The sequence below is a fragment of the Carcharodon carcharias genome, chromosome 22 (assembly GCF_017639515.1).
Source record: "Carcharodon carcharias isolate sCarCar2 chromosome 22, sCarCar2.pri, whole genome shotgun sequence".
Classification (NCBI taxonomy): domain Eukaryota; kingdom Metazoa; phylum Chordata; class Chondrichthyes; order Lamniformes; family Lamnidae; genus Carcharodon; species Carcharodon carcharias.
The window spans coordinates 25,711,058-25,728,557 of record NC_054488.1 but is presented as its reverse complement, the minus strand read 5'-3'; the positions used below and the strand labels follow the sequence as shown (position 1 = coordinate 25,728,557).

General features: G+C 42.8%; 1 protein-coding gene across 8 annotated transcripts in view; it reads right to left on the bottom strand.

Annotated features, from left to right (window-relative positions):
• recql5 (RecQ helicase-like 5) overlaps window positions 1-17,500 on the bottom strand; it is a 128,003-nt gene that overhangs the window by 30,120 nt on the left and 80,383 nt on the right. For 7 of the 8 annotated variants that reach the window (XR_005946611.1, XM_041217248.1, XM_041217249.1 and 4 more), the window contains 3 exons: window positions 3,539-3,766; window positions 1,140-1,239; window positions 740-782 (listed from right to left, as the gene is read on the bottom strand). Coding sequence is in view for 7 of the 8 variants with exons in the window: in XM_041217248.1 (XP_041073182.1) it covers window positions 740-782; window positions 1,140-1,239; window positions 3,539-3,766 (371 nt within the window). In the remaining variant the exon portion in view is untranslated. Of the gene's footprint in view, window positions 1-739; window positions 783-1,139; window positions 1,240-3,538; window positions 3,767-17,500 lie in introns of those variants that run through there. The other variant, XM_041217254.1, reaches the window with a different exon arrangement.

The following is a 17,500-nucleotide window of genomic DNA, read 5'->3' as shown; positions in this document are numbered from 1 at the left end:
GGCTTAAGGGGGGGTGGGACAAGTAGAGCTGGATAGAGGGCCAGTGATGGGTGGAGATAACCAAAAGATGTCATAGACAAAAGGACAAAGAGGTGTTGAAACTGGTGATATTATCTAAGGAATGTGATAATAAAGGTACAGATAGCCCTAGTGGGGGTGGGGTGGGGGGAAGGGATCGAAATAGGCTAAAAGGCAAAGATAAAACAATGGATGGAAATACATTTAAAAATAATGGAAACAGGTGGAAAAAGAAAAATCTATATAGAAAAGGGGGATCAGAAAGGGGGTGGGGATGGAGGAGAGAGTTTATGATCTAAAATTGTTGAACTCAATATTCAGTCCGGAAGGCTGTAAAGTACCTAGTCGGAAGATGAGGTGCTGTTCCTCCAGTTTGTGTTGAGCTTCACTGGAACAATACAGCAGGCCCAGGACGGACATGTGGGCATGAGAGCAGAGTGGAGTGTTGAAATGGCAAGCGACAGGGAGGTCTGGGTCATGCTTGCGGACAGACTTCTCCAAGCATAACTCAAGAGTTTAGCATTCAGTAGTTCTTTTACATGGTCACATTATATCAGAGAATAGATGCGACAGTGCTTAGCCACAGTCTTTGTACTGACAACATCACAACACTGATGGTGGGACCATCAAACATGGTGTGCAAGGCTCTCTCACTTATTTTACATTGAAAACATATGAAACTCAGCAGTATAACTTATAAGTATATGTTAAACATACTCACCAGGCGGTACAAAGTTATCCTTATCCTTTACAGGCTCTCCATTCTATGGGAAATAGAGTTAGAGATTAGGAGACACCTTGCATAAGAAGCACAGGAAGTAAAGAATCTGAATGCACCACTTTCCACTGTTCTGTCCCCTTTAAGTCTTGCCATGGTGACTATGCCCTTTTCAGCCAAGAGGCTGAGATATGGCTTATGATAGAGACTGGTTGTTGTGCTTCTGTTTATACACCTCCTCAGCCGCACAAAATCTGCCACAGACTGTTCAGTGGAGAACTGAAGCATTAAATACTTACCCAGTCTCATGTAACACAAACTGAATTCTTTGCTACCAACAGCTATCAAATTGGTCAAAGTGATCAGGTGACCTTAAGTCAGTTTATTCGTTCATCAATCTTACCTTCCGCAGCTTCATCTGTTTCTGAAAAAATGTATTCCATTCCTTCTTTCTGGATTCATTTTCTCCATCTAATTCATTGTCATCTTCTTCATTATCATATCTAAAAGAGAGTAAAGTCAACTAAAACAACCAGGTAGGGCTGGTCCAACAGCAAATAGTCCAGCCTCCTACAATTGTAGCAGACAATTTCACACAATGTTACAACTCGTATGACTAAATGATATACCTCCACTGATGAATTGAATTGTTTTGCACTTAAATGTGGGAGGCGTGATTGGGAAATTTGCAGATGACACAAAAATTGGCCATGTAGTTGATAGTGAAGAAGATAGCTGTGGACTCCAGAACGATATCAATGGTTTGGTTGAGTGGGTGGAAAAATGGCAAATGGAATTCAAACCGGTAAAGTGTGAGGTAATGCATTTTGGGAGAGCAATCAAAGCAAGGGAATACGCAACAAACAGGAGGATAAGAGGGGTGGAAGAAGTGCGAGACTTTGGAGTGCATGTCCACAGGTCCCTGAAGGTGGCAGGACAGATAGATAAGGTAGTAAAGAAGGCATATGGAATGCTTTCCTTTATTGCACGAAGTATAGAATACATAAAAACTGGGACGTAATGTTGGAATTGTATAAAACTCTGATTAGGCCACAGATGAAGTTCTGTGTACAGTTCTAGTCACCACATTACACGAAGGGCATAGTTGCTCTGGAGAGAGTACAGAGGAGACTTGCAAGAATATTGCCGGGGCTGGAAAATTGCAGCTATGAAGAAAGACTAGGTAGGCTAGGGTTGTTTTTCTTAGTCACAGATGGCTGAGGGGTGACCTAATTGAGGAGTACAAAATTATGAGGGGCCTAGATGGAGGAGACAGGGATGCCCTGTTTCCCCTAGCAGAGACGTCAATTACCAGGGGTCACAGATTTAAGGTGATTAGTAGAAGGATTAGAGGGAACGTTAGGAAAAACCTTTTCCCCTGGAGGATGGTAGGTGTCTGGAATTCATTGCCCGGATTGGTAGTTGAGGCAGAAACTCTCAACTCATTAAAAAGGTACCTGGATCTGAACCTGAAGTGCTGTAAACTGCCAAGCCACAGACTGGGTGCTGGAAGGTGGGATTAGAATGGGCAGCTAGCATTTTCAGCCGTCACAGACATGAAGGGCTGAATGGCCTCTTTCTGTGCGGTAACTTTTCTATGGTTCTATGAGTGAGGCAAATGCCAGCCATCTGACCTCCGCTGCTTTTGTCCTTTTAATACAAAAGCTAGTTAGCACATTTCTCCTGGAAGGTCTGCTCATGATGAAAGCCTGCCTCTGAACTGACTTGGCTCCACACAATTACTTTGTTAAATGCAAGCACTTAATAGCTACTTAACACTGCCCCAGAGTCTCAAACATTTAAAAGTGTTCCTTCCATCAGCCTGAGCGTCAACAGTACTGTCTCGAATGAGTGTTCCAATTTAAAATTACATTACTGTAACTCTGAGCTTGCTTATATACTGGTGAGAGGGGCGTACGTTAATAAACGTAATATCAAATGATTACCATGCCTGCTGTTAACTAGTTAATGCAATACTATACCTGTTGTTAACTAGCAAATGTAACTTCATGCCTACTGTTAACTAACACATAATCCGTTCACTGGCATATTGCGCATAATAACAGATACAATTCAATAATCTTAAAATAACTTTAATCTAACTTTATTTCTATGTGTTCAGTATGTGGATTTGATAAATCGCTGAGTGGAATGCAATTTAATGTAACTCCTCTCGGTTTCTATACATCCAACATTAAACTCTCCACCTGCCCAAACATTGAATAAGTTAAATAATATGCAAACTGCAAGCTTTTGAACTCACTGTGAACAGGCACAGGTCTCAAAATATTCCTTTTTATAATAAACTGATATAATGTGCAGGTTGTCATGTTACTGAAAGTGCAGCAACCAACTGGCTTTACATTCTACAACTTATTTCCAGCCCTCAGGCTTGTTAAATCTACAATTTAATTCCTCGCACTTTTTATGAGATGCTACTGATTTTCCAGTCACGTCCGTCAGCTCTCATAAGTAACACTGAACTGTCAGCCAGGTGTGAGGCCAAGTTAGTCAGTCAGAATTGAGCAGAATTTCTTAATCCATTGAGCTGAAACCTACAGCAAAAATTGGGTTTTCACAATAAACTAACACTGATTGTGGTTGAGAGGTTGGTTGTTTAGCTCGAGTACAATCAATTACAATGAGTACTTTTAGCAGATGGCCTGCCCAACGAAGCTGGTGACATCTCAACTTTAATGAGTTACCCTGCCTCTTTTTCCACAATGTTTGATCCAATTGCCAACATTTGCATACACAATCACTTGCAAATGTTGACAGTAAATCTTACCAGAATGAACCTACCTCTCAAAGCCATAGCCCTTCCTTCCACCCTCATACAGATCATGGATGTATCCAAATGGCCCCTGGACTGTTGGCTTTTTGACAGATACCTGGGCCTTGCTCATATCAAATCTCTGAAGTGAATCCAGCTGTCTCATCACAATCTCTGGGTTCTTGCAGTGATCGCATGCCCGATTACAGGCTGGCACCTCATCTCCAAAATACTTGGCGATGGCTAAATGTCGACACCTGACAGAATACAACGAAAAAAGTCAGCTTCAAAACCCTGCATCATTCTGCAGTGACAAATACCCATCTGACAAATATCCTACATACTTAGCAACCAATATGGAGGAAGCACACCATGCAGTTTTCTTGAATGTATTTTTGGTTAAAATGCAATATTCCTTGTTTTGTTCTCATTCTGAAGCCATAGGGCTGAATTTTGCTGTCGGTGAGCGGAGGCAGGGCCTGCTCGCCGACACGTAAAATGATGTGGGATGACATGGGGGGGGGGGGGGGGGGGGGGGGGGGGGGGGGGGTGCCGTCATCCACCCCATTTAAATCTTCAGGAAGGCGGGGGCACAGCAAAATCAGCTGTGCACCTGCCAACCTGTCAATGGCCAATTGAGGCCATTGACAGGACCATTAAAACAATTAAAGGACCTGCCCGTCCAACCTTAAGGTTAGCGGGCAGGCCAGGAGCCCCGCTGGTGAATAGAAAAAACATGAAACCTCATCCACTGGCGGGATGAGGTTTCATGTAGGGATTTAAAAAGTTTAATAAAGTTTTAGTGTAAATTATGAACATGTCCCATGAGGGAGACATGTTATGGATTTTATTTTTTCTCTATTTTTAAGGTTTTTAGAACTGTCAGCGATCTCCCTGAGGCAGCACTTAGCCTCATAGTGATGTGCACTCTTTCGTGCGCATAAGTGAAAGAGCACATTCTCGCTTTTGGGAAATCCCCCCTGCCTGCACAGGAAGCGCATAGCGCTTAATTGGCCTGCCCCCATAAAATGGTGGTGGGCCCGCTTCTCCGACGGGGATCGGCTCCCCGCCCACCCGGAAGGCAGAAAATTCTGCCCCTAGGTTATGGACTGACTGCAGCAATGTTTCCTGCAGTGTTGCACAAACAAGACCTAGTGACGGTCCTTCCTCCGATTCTTCCCCATCGTGGATAAGTCTTCCGTTCAGCAAATCCACACAAAAGCATGTCACAGACTAATAATGCACTGGAGGAGCAGGCTGGCACTCTGTTCTCTAAGTTTTTTATTGGATTAATCAACTCATAGGTTACCAGTTGCTGTAGGACATTATACATATGTACTGGTTGTCTTGCAAGTTAGAAGGCAGATAGGGCAGAACCTTTGCCATGCATTGTATAACAGGAACATAAAACATTTAGACCATCCACAATTGACTGTAGAAGGAGCTATAACCCAAGCTATTTAATCCCTATGTTCTGCAGATTCTCTTCTTTAAATTCCCTCACCTAAATCAAGCAAAACCACAGAACACTGATCTAACCACGTAACTTGCATTATACATCCAAGCTTGCCTTCCTATGCATGATATTTCCATGGTAGGCCTTCTAATCCTCACTTCCGCTCCTAGCCTGATATTCTTCCAGCCTTTCATTGAGGTTTATGAACATAGTTTTCTGTAACAGGGAGTGCTTGGAATTCTTATAATACTGGGGATGGAAGGAGTGGCTGCCTCAGAAACAAAAGGTTTGAGAAACTCTGCTCTATGGCTTCACTTTACCAGTTAATAACACAGTAACAAGAGGGGGTATAAATTTAAGATAACAAAAAGGATTGAAGAGTGATATTGCAAAATAAACTCTTTACAGGTGGTAATAACGCAGAATTCTCTGCCCAAACATTGTTGTTTAATATTTCTCTTTTTCAAAAAAGAATTTAAGTGTATGAGTGAGTGAGCAGCAGAATGAGATTGGCTCATGTAGAATATTTTGACACAGACTTGATGCAGCTAAAGGGCCTGTTTTTGTACTGCGACATTCTAAGTCTCCTGAAACAATGAACAGCAATTTTGTGAAATCTAAGGACATATGCTGCATTCAGTGCAGAGTGCATGCACTAAGCTGACACAGAGATTGTACTGCTGTCAGACTCAGCAGCCTGACCTATCACTGATAAAAAAGCACAAACCACATTGGCTTTCTTGGAGTCCCTTAGGAAATGTGACTGTCACCACAGTGACAACACAAAAAGCCCCTCTGCGCAGCAGCTGAGAGTCTGAACAGTGCAAAGAAAAGGCACTGGGAATGAGCATGAGTAGCTGTTGTATTGGACCAGAGGCAGAAGAAAGAAAAAAAAACAAAGACATGGCAACACTTTCTTTAAGGTAGCAATTAAAATTTAATGGAAGATAACAGCTGTCAGGGTACAAGTAAAGTTTTTAAGTTGTTTGCAAAAATGCACTGATTTCCTGTTTACCATCCATCTTGCTGGAGCTCCAATTTATTCCATTGGAGACTGAAAACCCACAATTCATACAGCTAACAGAGGGAAGGAGGAGGAAAGAGAGAGCTGGCTCTGAACCTTTGGCTGGAAATGAAGACCTGGCAGCAGCTTTCAGCTCCTACAACATGAGTGTCCCATATTACTGAGTCATTGGAGCTCAGATACTGACAAATGCGTCAACAATGGGAGCGCTGACCATTGCCAGAGAAAACTCCGTCTACTTGGCAGCCTTGTGTTCCTGCGCTATGAAGAGCAAAAGCCAGCCAGGCTCCCAAGTTCGATTCCTATTCATCAACCTCAGCCAAAAAAGAGTGTATGTGGATACCACACAAGCAGGATTGAGATTGGCTGCCATAGTGCCACAGCACTATGGATGAACACCCTACTGGTGTCCAACATTCAGGCCCACTGAGAAAGAATGGGGGCTGAGAGGAGTATGGCCAGGGCTTCTGGAATTGATCCAGTAGGGAAATCCCAGTATCTTTAATTTCAGCATGGTCCTCCCTCCTTGTAACCGAACAGCAACACTGGAAGGGCACTGAGTAGTTTACAGGCTTTATCGCTGAATTACCTTATTGCACGAGTGGCTAAATGGTGAAAAATATTAGGTCAAGAGAAAACTGACACTCCATGGACAAGACCATCCATGTAGAGACAGGCTGCCTCATTATAAGGAACTGGCAGCAACACCATGTGAAAACAGAAACATAGCTCTAAAATAAAGTTCAATTCTGGAATCCAGTGCCACAGATTAAATACCAGTTGCATGATCTGATAGCTAGCTCTGCATCCAATATCAGGAGTATGCTCCTGTTACGTAATTTCACAGGTAAGAGTCCCTGCCCTTGACATCAAGGCAGCATTTGACAGAGTGTGGCATCAAGGAGCCCTGGCAAAACTGGAGTTAATGGGAAAACTTTCCGCGGGTTGGAGTCATACCTAGCACAAAGGAAGATGGCTGTGGTTGTTGGAGGTCAGTCATCACAGCTCCAGGACATCGCTGCAAGAGTTCCTCAGGGTAGTGTCCTTGGCCCAACCATCTTCAGCTGCTTCAACAATGACCTTCCTTCCATCATATGGTCAGAAGTGGGGATGTTCACTGATGATTGCACAATGTTCAACACCATTCCCAACTTCTCAGATACTAAAGCAGTCCATGTTCAAATGCAGCAAGACCTGGACAACATCCAGGCTTGTGCTGACAAGTGGCAAGTAATATTCGTGCCACACAAGTGCCAGGCAATGACCATCTCCGACAAGAGAGAATCCAATCATCGCCCCTTGATGTTCAACGGCATTATGATCACTCAATTCCCCACTATCAACATCCTGGGTGTTACCATTGACCAGAAACTGAACTAGGCTAGCCATATAAATACTGTGGCTACAAGGGTAGGTCAGAGGCTAGGAATCGTGCAACAAGTAACTCACCTCCTGACTCCCCAAAGCCTCTCCACCATCTACAAGGCACAAGTCAGGAGTGTGATGGAATACTCCCTCCTTGCCTGGATGAGTGTAGCTCCCACAACACTCAAGAAGCTTGACACTGTCCAGCTCAAGGGAGCCCACTTGATTGGCATCACATCCACAGACATTCACTCCCTCCACCACCGACACACAGTAGCAGCAGTATGTACCATCTACAAGATGCATTGCAGGAATTCACCAAGGCTCCTTTGACAGCACCTTCGACAGCACCTTCCAAACCCATGACCACTACCATCTAGAAGGACAAGGGCAGCAGATAGATGGGAACATCATCACCTGGAAGTTCCCTTCCAAGTCACTCGCCATCCTGACTTGGAAATATATCACCGTTCCTTTACTGTCATTGGGCCAAAATCCTGGAATTCTCTTCCTAACAGCATTGTGGATGTACCTACACCACATGGACTGCAGCGATTCAAGGAGGCAGCTCACCACCACCTTATCATGGGCAACAAGGGATGGGCAATAAATGCTGGCCTAGCCAGCAAAGTCCACATCACGTGAATGAATTTTTAAAAATGTAACAAGAGTATGAGCTTGTTACCCAGCTCCAGAACTAACGCTGGCAATTCAATCCTGTTACTTCGTGTTACTTGATTTGTCTAATACAATCAGTGATGTGGACAAAAAAGTGACCAAGAGGAAGGGAACGAAGAGTGATTACAAGACACTGAGCAGCAAATGATTATCTATAGGGAAAACAATAGATTATACGAAAAGGCGAGTGGCGATTGTTGATAGGCAAGTGGTGGTAGCTTCTTTTGTAGACATGATTCAGAATCCCCAAGGTATGTTGCTTTCCAGATGCCAGGATTTTGGACATCATTGGGTGAATACAAAAGGCTCTGGAATGGAAGACAAGTTGCCAGAGATTGTAATTCGTATAGGAACCAATAACAGATGGAAATAGGTTTGAGGTTCTGAAAAGGGATTTCAACAAGTTAAACTCTAGATTAAGAAGCAGAACTTTTAGGGAAGCAATCTCTGGATCTACACACTGGATCAGAAACGGAGAGAAAGTTTAGGTTTGATAGCTTAGTTAGAAGGATGGTGTAGAGGAGGGGGTTTCATATTCCTGTGATCACACATATGGCTAGGGAAGTCTGTACAGGTGGGATGGCCTTCACCTAAACCGCAAAGGTACCCATGTAAGGGAAACTTTGAGGGGATTAGATATTAGTTGACTGCAGTAAACTGGGCAGAATTGTTAATCTGTAAACCACAAAAAAATGAGAAGTTTTCAAATAAATATTTGGTACAATACAAAACTAATAAATAACCCTAAAAGGTAGAAGTTCCACTTGTGTAGTTAAGTAAACAAAGTAAATTACAGTATCAAGCTAGGAGAAAACATCAACTTACATTTAACTAGTGCCTTTAATATAGAAAAATATCCTAAGTCACTTCACAACAACATTATTAATCAAACTTTGACACCAGGCCACAGAAGGAAATATCAAGACAGATGACCAAAAGCTTGGTCATGGAAGTAGTTTTAAGAAGTACTTTAAAGGAGAAGAGAAATATAGAGGTTTAGGGAGGGAAACCTAGAGGTTAGGGCCCAGGCAGCTGAAAGCACAGTGACAATGGTGGAGAGATAGAAATTGGGGATGCCCACGATGCCTGAATTAGAGGAGTGCAGTGATTTCAAAGGCTTGGAGGACTGGAGGAGGTTATTGAGGTAGGGTGGGATAAGGCTATGGAGGGATGAGAAAACAAAGATGAGAATTTTAAAATTGATGCATTGCTTGATCTGGAACTAATGTAGGTTAACATGCACAGGGGTGATGGACAAATGGGACTTGGTGCAAGATAGGATATGGGCTACAGAGTTTTGGATGAGTTTACTTCGGGTATAAAGTGGGAGGTCAGCCAGGATTGTGTTGGATAGTCACATCTAGGGGTAACAAAGATATGGATGAGATTTTCAGCAACAGTGGAGTCAGGCAATGCTACAGAGGTGGAAGTAGGCAATCCTGGTGATGGAGTGGATTTCAATAAAATGCTATCAATCAGTACTTACTCATCAATCACCTGCCCATCAATGCTCAGTTTGGGTTCCTCCAGGATCACTTGGTTCCAGACCTCATTACAGTCTTGGTCCAAACATGAATTAAACAGCCAAATGCCAGAGATGAAGTGATGGTGACTAACCTTAACATCAAGGCAACATTTGACCAATTATGACATCAAGGAGCCCTTGTAAAATTGTAGTCAATGGAAATAAGGAGAAAACTCTCCACTGACTGGAGTCAAACCTAGCACAAAGGAGGATGGTTGTGGTTATTGAAGGTCAATCAATTTAGCCTCAGAACCTTGCTGCAGGAGTTCCTTAGGGCAGTGGTTTTGGGTCAATCAACTTCAATTCTTCACCAATGACTTTTCCTTCATCATAAGTTCAGAAGTGGGGATGATTGCATGGTCCACTACCATTCGCAATTCTGCAGACAATGAAGAAGTCTGTGTCCATGCAGCAAAACCTAGACAACATTCAGGTCTGAGCTGATAAATGGCAAGTAACATCTGTGCCATACAAGTTCCAGGCAATGACCATCTCCAACAAGGTAATCTAACCATTTCCCCTTGATATTCAACAGCATTCTCATCGCCAAAGACTGTACCATCAACGATCAACATCCTCAGGATACCACTGACGAGAAACTTAATTGAACCAATCACATAAATACTGTGGTGACATGAACAGGTCAGAGGTTGGGTATTCTCTAGTAAGTTATACACCTCCTGACTCCAAAGCCTTTCCACCATCAACAAGATACACGCCAGGAGCGTGATGGAACATTCTCCACACTTGCCTGCATGAGTACAGCTCCAACAACACTCTCAAAGCTCATCACCATTCAGGACACAGCTGCCCACTTGATTGGCACCCCATCCACCACATTAAACATTCACTTCCTCCATCAATGGTGCACTGTGGTTATTGTGCATACCATCTACAAGATGCACTGTAGAAACTCGCCACACCAACACCGCAAGTCACCCCTCCAAGGCACACATGATCCTAACTTGGAAATATATCATCGGTCCTTCATACTGCTGGTCAAAATCCTGGAATTCCGTCCTTCATTACACAGGTTGCAGTGGTTCAATAAGGTAGCAATAACTGCTGACCTTGCCAATGATGCCCACATTGCATGAAAAAATAAAAAAAAAGTATGGTATAAAAGGTAAGGAAAGGTGGAAATTCAGCAGGTTGGGTGAGAAAATTGTAGTTACAATTTTCACAAGTTGCCTAGATTTAGGGATCATGCCACTGGATTTGAACATTTCAAATACCACCCGATTATTTATTTTTACAATTTATATAAATGACTTGGATGAAGGGACTGAAGGCATGATTGCTAAATTTGCTGACGACACAAAGATAGGCAGGAAAGTAAGTTCGAAGGGATGTAAGGAGGCTTCAAAGTGACGTGGGTAGGTTAAGTGAATTGGCAAAGATCTGGCAAATGGAGTGGGCAAATGTGAAATTGTCCATTTTAGCAGAAACAATAAAAAAGCACATTATCTATATGGTGAGAGGTTGCAGAGCTCTGAGATTCAGAGGGATCTTGGTGCCCCATTACAAGAATCACAAAAGGCTAGTATGCTGGTACAGCTGGTAATTAGGAAAGCGATTAAAATGTTATTGTTTATTGTGAGGGGAATTGATTACAAAAGTAGGGAGATTATGCTTCATTTATGCAGGGCAATGTTGAGATCACATCTGGAGTACTGTGTAAAGTATTGGTCTCCTTATTTGAAGAAGGATGTAAATGTGTTAGAAGCAGTTCGGAGAAGGTTTACTAGACTAATACCAGGAATGGGCGTGTTGTCTTATGAGGAAAAGTTGGGACAGGTTAGGCTAGTCTCCATTGGAGTTTAGAAGAGTAAGAGGCGACTTGCTTGAAACCTTTAAGATCCTGAGGGGTCTTGACAGAGCGAATGTGAGAGGATGTTTCTTCTTGTGGAAGAATCAAGAACTAGGGGTCGCGGTTTAAAAATAATGGGTCAGGATCATGATGAGGAGAAACTTTTGCTCTCAGAAGGTCATGAGTCTTTGGAACTTTCTTCCTCAAAAGGCAGTGGAAGCAGAGCCTTTGAATGTTTTTAAGGCAGAGCTAGATAGATTCTTGATAAACAAGGGGTCGAAAGGTTATCGGGGTAGGCAAGTATGTGGAGTGGAGGTTAGAATCAGATCAACAATGGCGGGACAGGCTCAAAGGGGTCGAGTGGCCTACACCTGCTCCTAATTGGTATGTTTGTATGCATTTAGGGAGGATAGACAGGAAGAACCATTTAAATACAGACTTGTCTGTACAATATTGGTTGTTGGGAACTTAGTGGGATCTATTATCAGGCAGAGTGACTGGGCACTTGGACATGTATGAACTGAGCATCAGTACGGATTTGTGATGAGTAGGTCATGCCTGGCGAATCTATTTGTTTTTATTTTAAGGAGGTCACTAATATGGTGGGTGTAGGAACATCAATGGATGTTGTTTAAAAAAAATGACTAGAAGGTATTTGACAAGGTTCTGCACAAGAGATTGTTACCAAAAATAAAGCATTTGGAATTGGAAGTTAACCCTGCGCCATTGAAATTGGTTGGGAGGTGAGAGACAGAGAGTAGGAATAAAGCAAACATTTACTGATTGGTGATTTAGGACAAATAGTGTTCTCCCTAGAGATCTGTTCTGGGCTTCAAATTTTCATTATGCTGTGTATATTAATGACTTGGATTAAGGAACAGAGCATATATCCAAGTTTGCAAATGACAACACGTGAGGGGGTCATAAGTGAGTTGTGTAAATGGGAGCAGGAAGTTAGAAAGGCACATAGACAGACTAAGTGAGTGAACTAAACTGCAACAGATGGAGTTTGATGTTGGGAAGTGTGAGGTCATCCACTTAGGATGCCAGAAAGACAAACCAGAATATTTTCTCATTACTGAGTGATTACAAACTGTAGAGGAACAAAGGGGTTTAGGTGTCCGTGTACACAAATCACTAAAAGATAGTGCACAGGTATGTAATCAAAAGCACTAATAGAATATTGACCTCTATCTCACGGAGAAAGGAGTGATGCTTCAGTTGTACAGAGCCTCGGTCAGTTTTAGACACTGCAGCTTAGGATACATTCTGTTAGAAAGGGCATGCAACACAGGATCACCAGAATGATACTAGGCTAAAGGAGTTCCATTATGAAAACAGGCTGCTGATGGGAGCATAATCCTTTCAACTGGCTATGCTGTACTTGAGCAAGAGGGAGCTAACTGTATAGCGCAGGCTGAAGCAGGAAACAAATACTTGCTCTGTCAAAAATATTTATATAAGCAATTAATTACGGTGCCACTCCCTCATACTCTGAAGAAAACAGAGAAACAGTTACTCAAATTGGTCTGTACAAATGTGACTTTGCTGCTGTTGTGTGTGCTGCAATGAAATACCCATTAATAGCTGAACAAGCATTACTGGGTTTAACCAATGCATTTCTATGCCTATGAGAGCGGGCTTTGTCCTTCATTTGGGGGCCGAGCTACAGCAAACACAGCTTCTATATTCTCTGTCCAAAGGCCAACAGCACCTCAAAGAACTCACTCACAGAACGCTTCCTCAGTGTGAATATAGCTGCTTACTCAGACTGCAGTGCAAGCGAAGTATGTACGAGCCAACAGCAGAAGAGAATGTGGCACTTCAGTATAACAAGTCTCCAAGCAGACGGTAAGGACACTTAGCTTATCTCATCAAGGCATGCTGGCACTTTCTTAGAAACTTGAGGCTTTTGCAAAGAAACCCAACATTCATGATAACATACCCAAAATATAAAAATACCAGGAATGCAGTTGTGAATTTAACTGAATTGTCAGTTTTCCCCCACAAAACAGAAATGGTAGAAGCAAACAGGGCATAAAATACAAACAACACTATCGGAAACTGGCTGCAGAAGAGAACTGTACAGCTGCACGCTGCGCTGACACATCCCTTTCCAAACTGGGGTCTCGAAGATTATCAGGTTTCTGTTTTGCTTTATTTGTTGTCCGATGAGCACATTACTTCGGTGCCATATACTAACGAAATGATAGTACGGTTTCCTTTTGCGTGGCCAATACTTCTTTCTGATGTTAATACAGGATGCCAGTCTTTGCAGTGGATCCTCCGCAGGGAAAATGTTTGAAAACATTACTGTGGACAGGAGCCAAGGGTCTAATGATTTCCATAAAGACACAGATTAACCCTTTGAAGGACAACAGTATTTTTTCTGAATTGCCAACAAGATTCCACGAATGGCAATTCAATAATATGTAGGTGATCTTTTTTTGGTAATTTCAGCTTTGGGATAAATGTTGGCCGAGACATGGTGGCAGGGGGCATGGGTAGCTCCCCTGGTCTCCTTGAATAGTGTCATGGGATTGATTATGCCCACAAGAGGGCACACTTGGCCTTGGTTTTAAGATCACCCAAAAGAGCCACCTTGTGGCACTCCCTCAGTAATGCACTGAAATGACAGCCTCCATTACATACTCAAATCTCTGGAATAGAACTTGAACCCATGACCTTCTAACTGAGAAGCAGGAGTGCTACTCACTCAGCCACAGCTGACACCATGTTCAGAGTAGAACACCCAGCAGGAAAGAGAGTAAATGCTGGAAACCACATAGCAGGTCCTAAAGTTCTAAAAACTCTTCAATGGAAATGTTAGCCAGTTTTCAGATTCTGTGGAACTTGTTTTACTTATCCAACACTTTCTTCTCATTGCTTTTTGGAATGAGAAGTCCAGAATCTTTAACTGCTGTGTACATTTTTTAGGCTCCTTCCCTGCCTAACAACCAGATATGTCTTAATATTAAAATGTAAACCTGGTGTCTTTTACAGATAATTATCCAGTGGCCCATTCAACATTTTCTGTGCAGTCGAATTTCCCTTTCATTTGTTCCTGCAGCTCTCTGTCAGAATGTCTTCTCAAGCTAGCCTCGAGGAGTTGAAGGCTTTCATCAACAACCTAATTGCCAAACTTCGAGAATTTCATCAGTCTGATATTCTCAGATATGTCTCTTTTATGATCATCCTGACATTCATCTGTAAGTATTCTTTAAAACTGTTGGGTGGAAATTATTACAGACTTGCTGAATATATTCCTCAGGCTTGAGGTAGGTTATTGATGAAGCAGAAGAAGATGTTGAGTCCTTCAGTACAAAAGAACTAACATTAAAGATGATTCATCCAAAGAGCCTGAGTCACTGAGTTTAAGCAAAATAGCAGCTGCTCTGGACCACACCATACAACAATGGTCTCCTACAACAGACATGTGGTCTTGCTGACCACCTGAAACAAATGCTTGCTGCTGAACATCCCAGAGTTAGCTGAAGGTAGGAATGTACTTGCGGAATCAGATCAGTTGCCATGTCCAAGGCACCATTCCAACTGGCAATATTTAATCATGATTGCATTTCATAATTTTTAAATTTTGGACTAGGTAAAGTTGGCAGAGTAGCCTTGTTAATAGTAGGCAATCTGCTCCCTACTAGGCCTCTTCTATGCTGCTCTAGAATATTGCCAATCAAAGCTCTCTCAATGTTTCCTGATCCCTTTGGTTCAGCACAATGCTGGGTAGCATGCATACCCAATAAGTGCTGGGATTGTGGAACTCGCTACCACATGAAGTGGCTGAGGCAACTGGAACAGGTGCATTTTAGGGGAAGCTAGGTAAACATGTGAGGGATAAAGGGATAGATGTGAGGTGATATGTTGAGTTGAAATAAGGCTGAGGAGGCCTTTGTGGAGAAAAACCTCCAGTACTGACCTGTTTGGCTCAAGTAGCCTGGTTCCTGTGCTTTAAATTTGTGTAAAGTTACAAATGGCAATGCTGCGAATTCGGCACCAAGATTACACTATTTTCTCTTGTTTTCAGGTACTTTCCTCCTGCTGTTTTTCATTCCTGTTATTTACTGTTGCTGTTCCTGCATTTGTGGCAAAAGAGTTGGCAGAGTTAAGCCCAAATCCCATCCCTAAAAGCAGGAATCCCCGATGGGCATTACACCTGGTGGTGCTACACACCTGAAGATGGACTGTGCTGTTTATCTTTGTCCTGTATCAGCTTGTAGCAGCAGTGACTTCATGTCACAACTAAGATGGAACAAAGCACCTCGTCGAAGACCAACGCAGTCAACCCTATTGTGACAGTTTTGTTGGTTGACTGGTTGGATATCAAAGAACATCCTGAAAACCCTATACCAAATTAACAGAAACCTCTTTGCACATCCAACCAATAGCCAGTGCACTAATCTCTTCATAGCAATGAAATCCATAAGACCAGAAACTGTTGAAACCTTCACTCTCATTTTCACCAAATAGCACAGCTCCTAGCAAATGCACCAGGTGGCAAAACTCAGGAGGCTTGGTACCAGCAATGCCAACAACAATAACAATACACTACACACACCAGAAGAGGCCAGCAACCTTCATCCTAGTCATCTATGCAGTAACCATCTTCCAATCTAACAAACTCCACCAAATCATCTAGACAACAGTGGGACTTGACTCTTATTCAGCTCAAATACTGTAACATGATCATAAACAACAGGATCAACTAATCTTCTGTGACACTGAAGAGCGGTTATTTCAGTCTGGTAGCATGCCCCAGTTACTGTGGTCACTCATATGGTGCCCATGCATTTGGATATCCTGTTAGGTTACAAAGGAACAACTCCTAACCACAGTCAGCAGTTACAGTACAATCCCTGCCACAACCAGGGCTCTGTCACTCTCGCACCAGCTTTCACAGTAGCTGCTTTTAAATGCCAGCTGGCACATTTGATATTTACGCTAAATGCTATGCTCCTCTGAGCAGCATCAGATCATTTGCCATTGTTCAATCCAACACTTTTCCCTGGACTCACAAACAGGTTGCTACTCATTGCTTACGATGTTATGTTTTACAATTCAAAGTGTTGAATAAAATGAATAGAACTGATCTGTTTTCAATGCTAATCTGGTCAATTGATCAGATCCTCTCACATTCTACCAAACTAACTGACCAGTAGAGACTAATTAATAACATTGATTGCAAACACACCCCCCCACCACATTCCCCCAACCACATCCCCCCCACATCCTCCCCCCACACCTCCCCCACCCACCCCCCACACCCCCGACGCCCCCACACCTCCCCCACCCACCCCCGACCCCCCCCCCCCACCCCACAACCCCCCCCACCCCATCCCAAAGATATGTACGGATGTTGCTGCTCAAGATCTGTAGAATAGCAAATTGATGGGATGTGATGTTATGATGAGGAATACAGTACTTTTCTTATTGTTAAATAACCTGCTGAGCAGAGGGCAATGCAGAAACAGAACACCAATCTTGCAGAAAAGTCACAAGGTCCCACTTCAAACTCCTGCACTTTGTAAAGACTTTAGCACATGGACACTCCTACGAGAAGTGGCACAACCCAACACAATGAAAGCTTTGGGCTAAATTCTGATCTTCTTAAAAACCATTAGCAAATCATGATATCTATCACAAGAAGGTTTCTATATCTATCCTGTCCTGCTCTCTGAAAAGAAACAACTCACTACCACTGTAAAATTTCTAATACTTTTTCTAAGTGGCTGACCTTCAGTCCTCATGATCTCAGAAAGTGAGAGTTGGCGAGCAGTTTATTTGAGAGGGTGGAGGGGAGGAGTAAGTCATAGCCAAGTCAAATCCTGTCTTCACCAGGTGTCCACACAAGCAAAAGTTAACGGATTGCGATCATTGCGAGCATAGTGGGAGACCTGCTTGATTTTGCTCTCCCCCGAAGCACAGGAACTGAGAGATCAACTGTGACTCAACAGACCAGGAGGAGTGGAGCCTGGATCAAGGCACAGCACCATTCTTTTACTACTGGACCATTAGAGGAACCTGAGACATTCAATAGTGTTAACATCTAACATGAATTAAGGATCAATTGATTATCTGTGCTTCACTAATTATGGAAACGGTTTGTATTTATTTAATAATC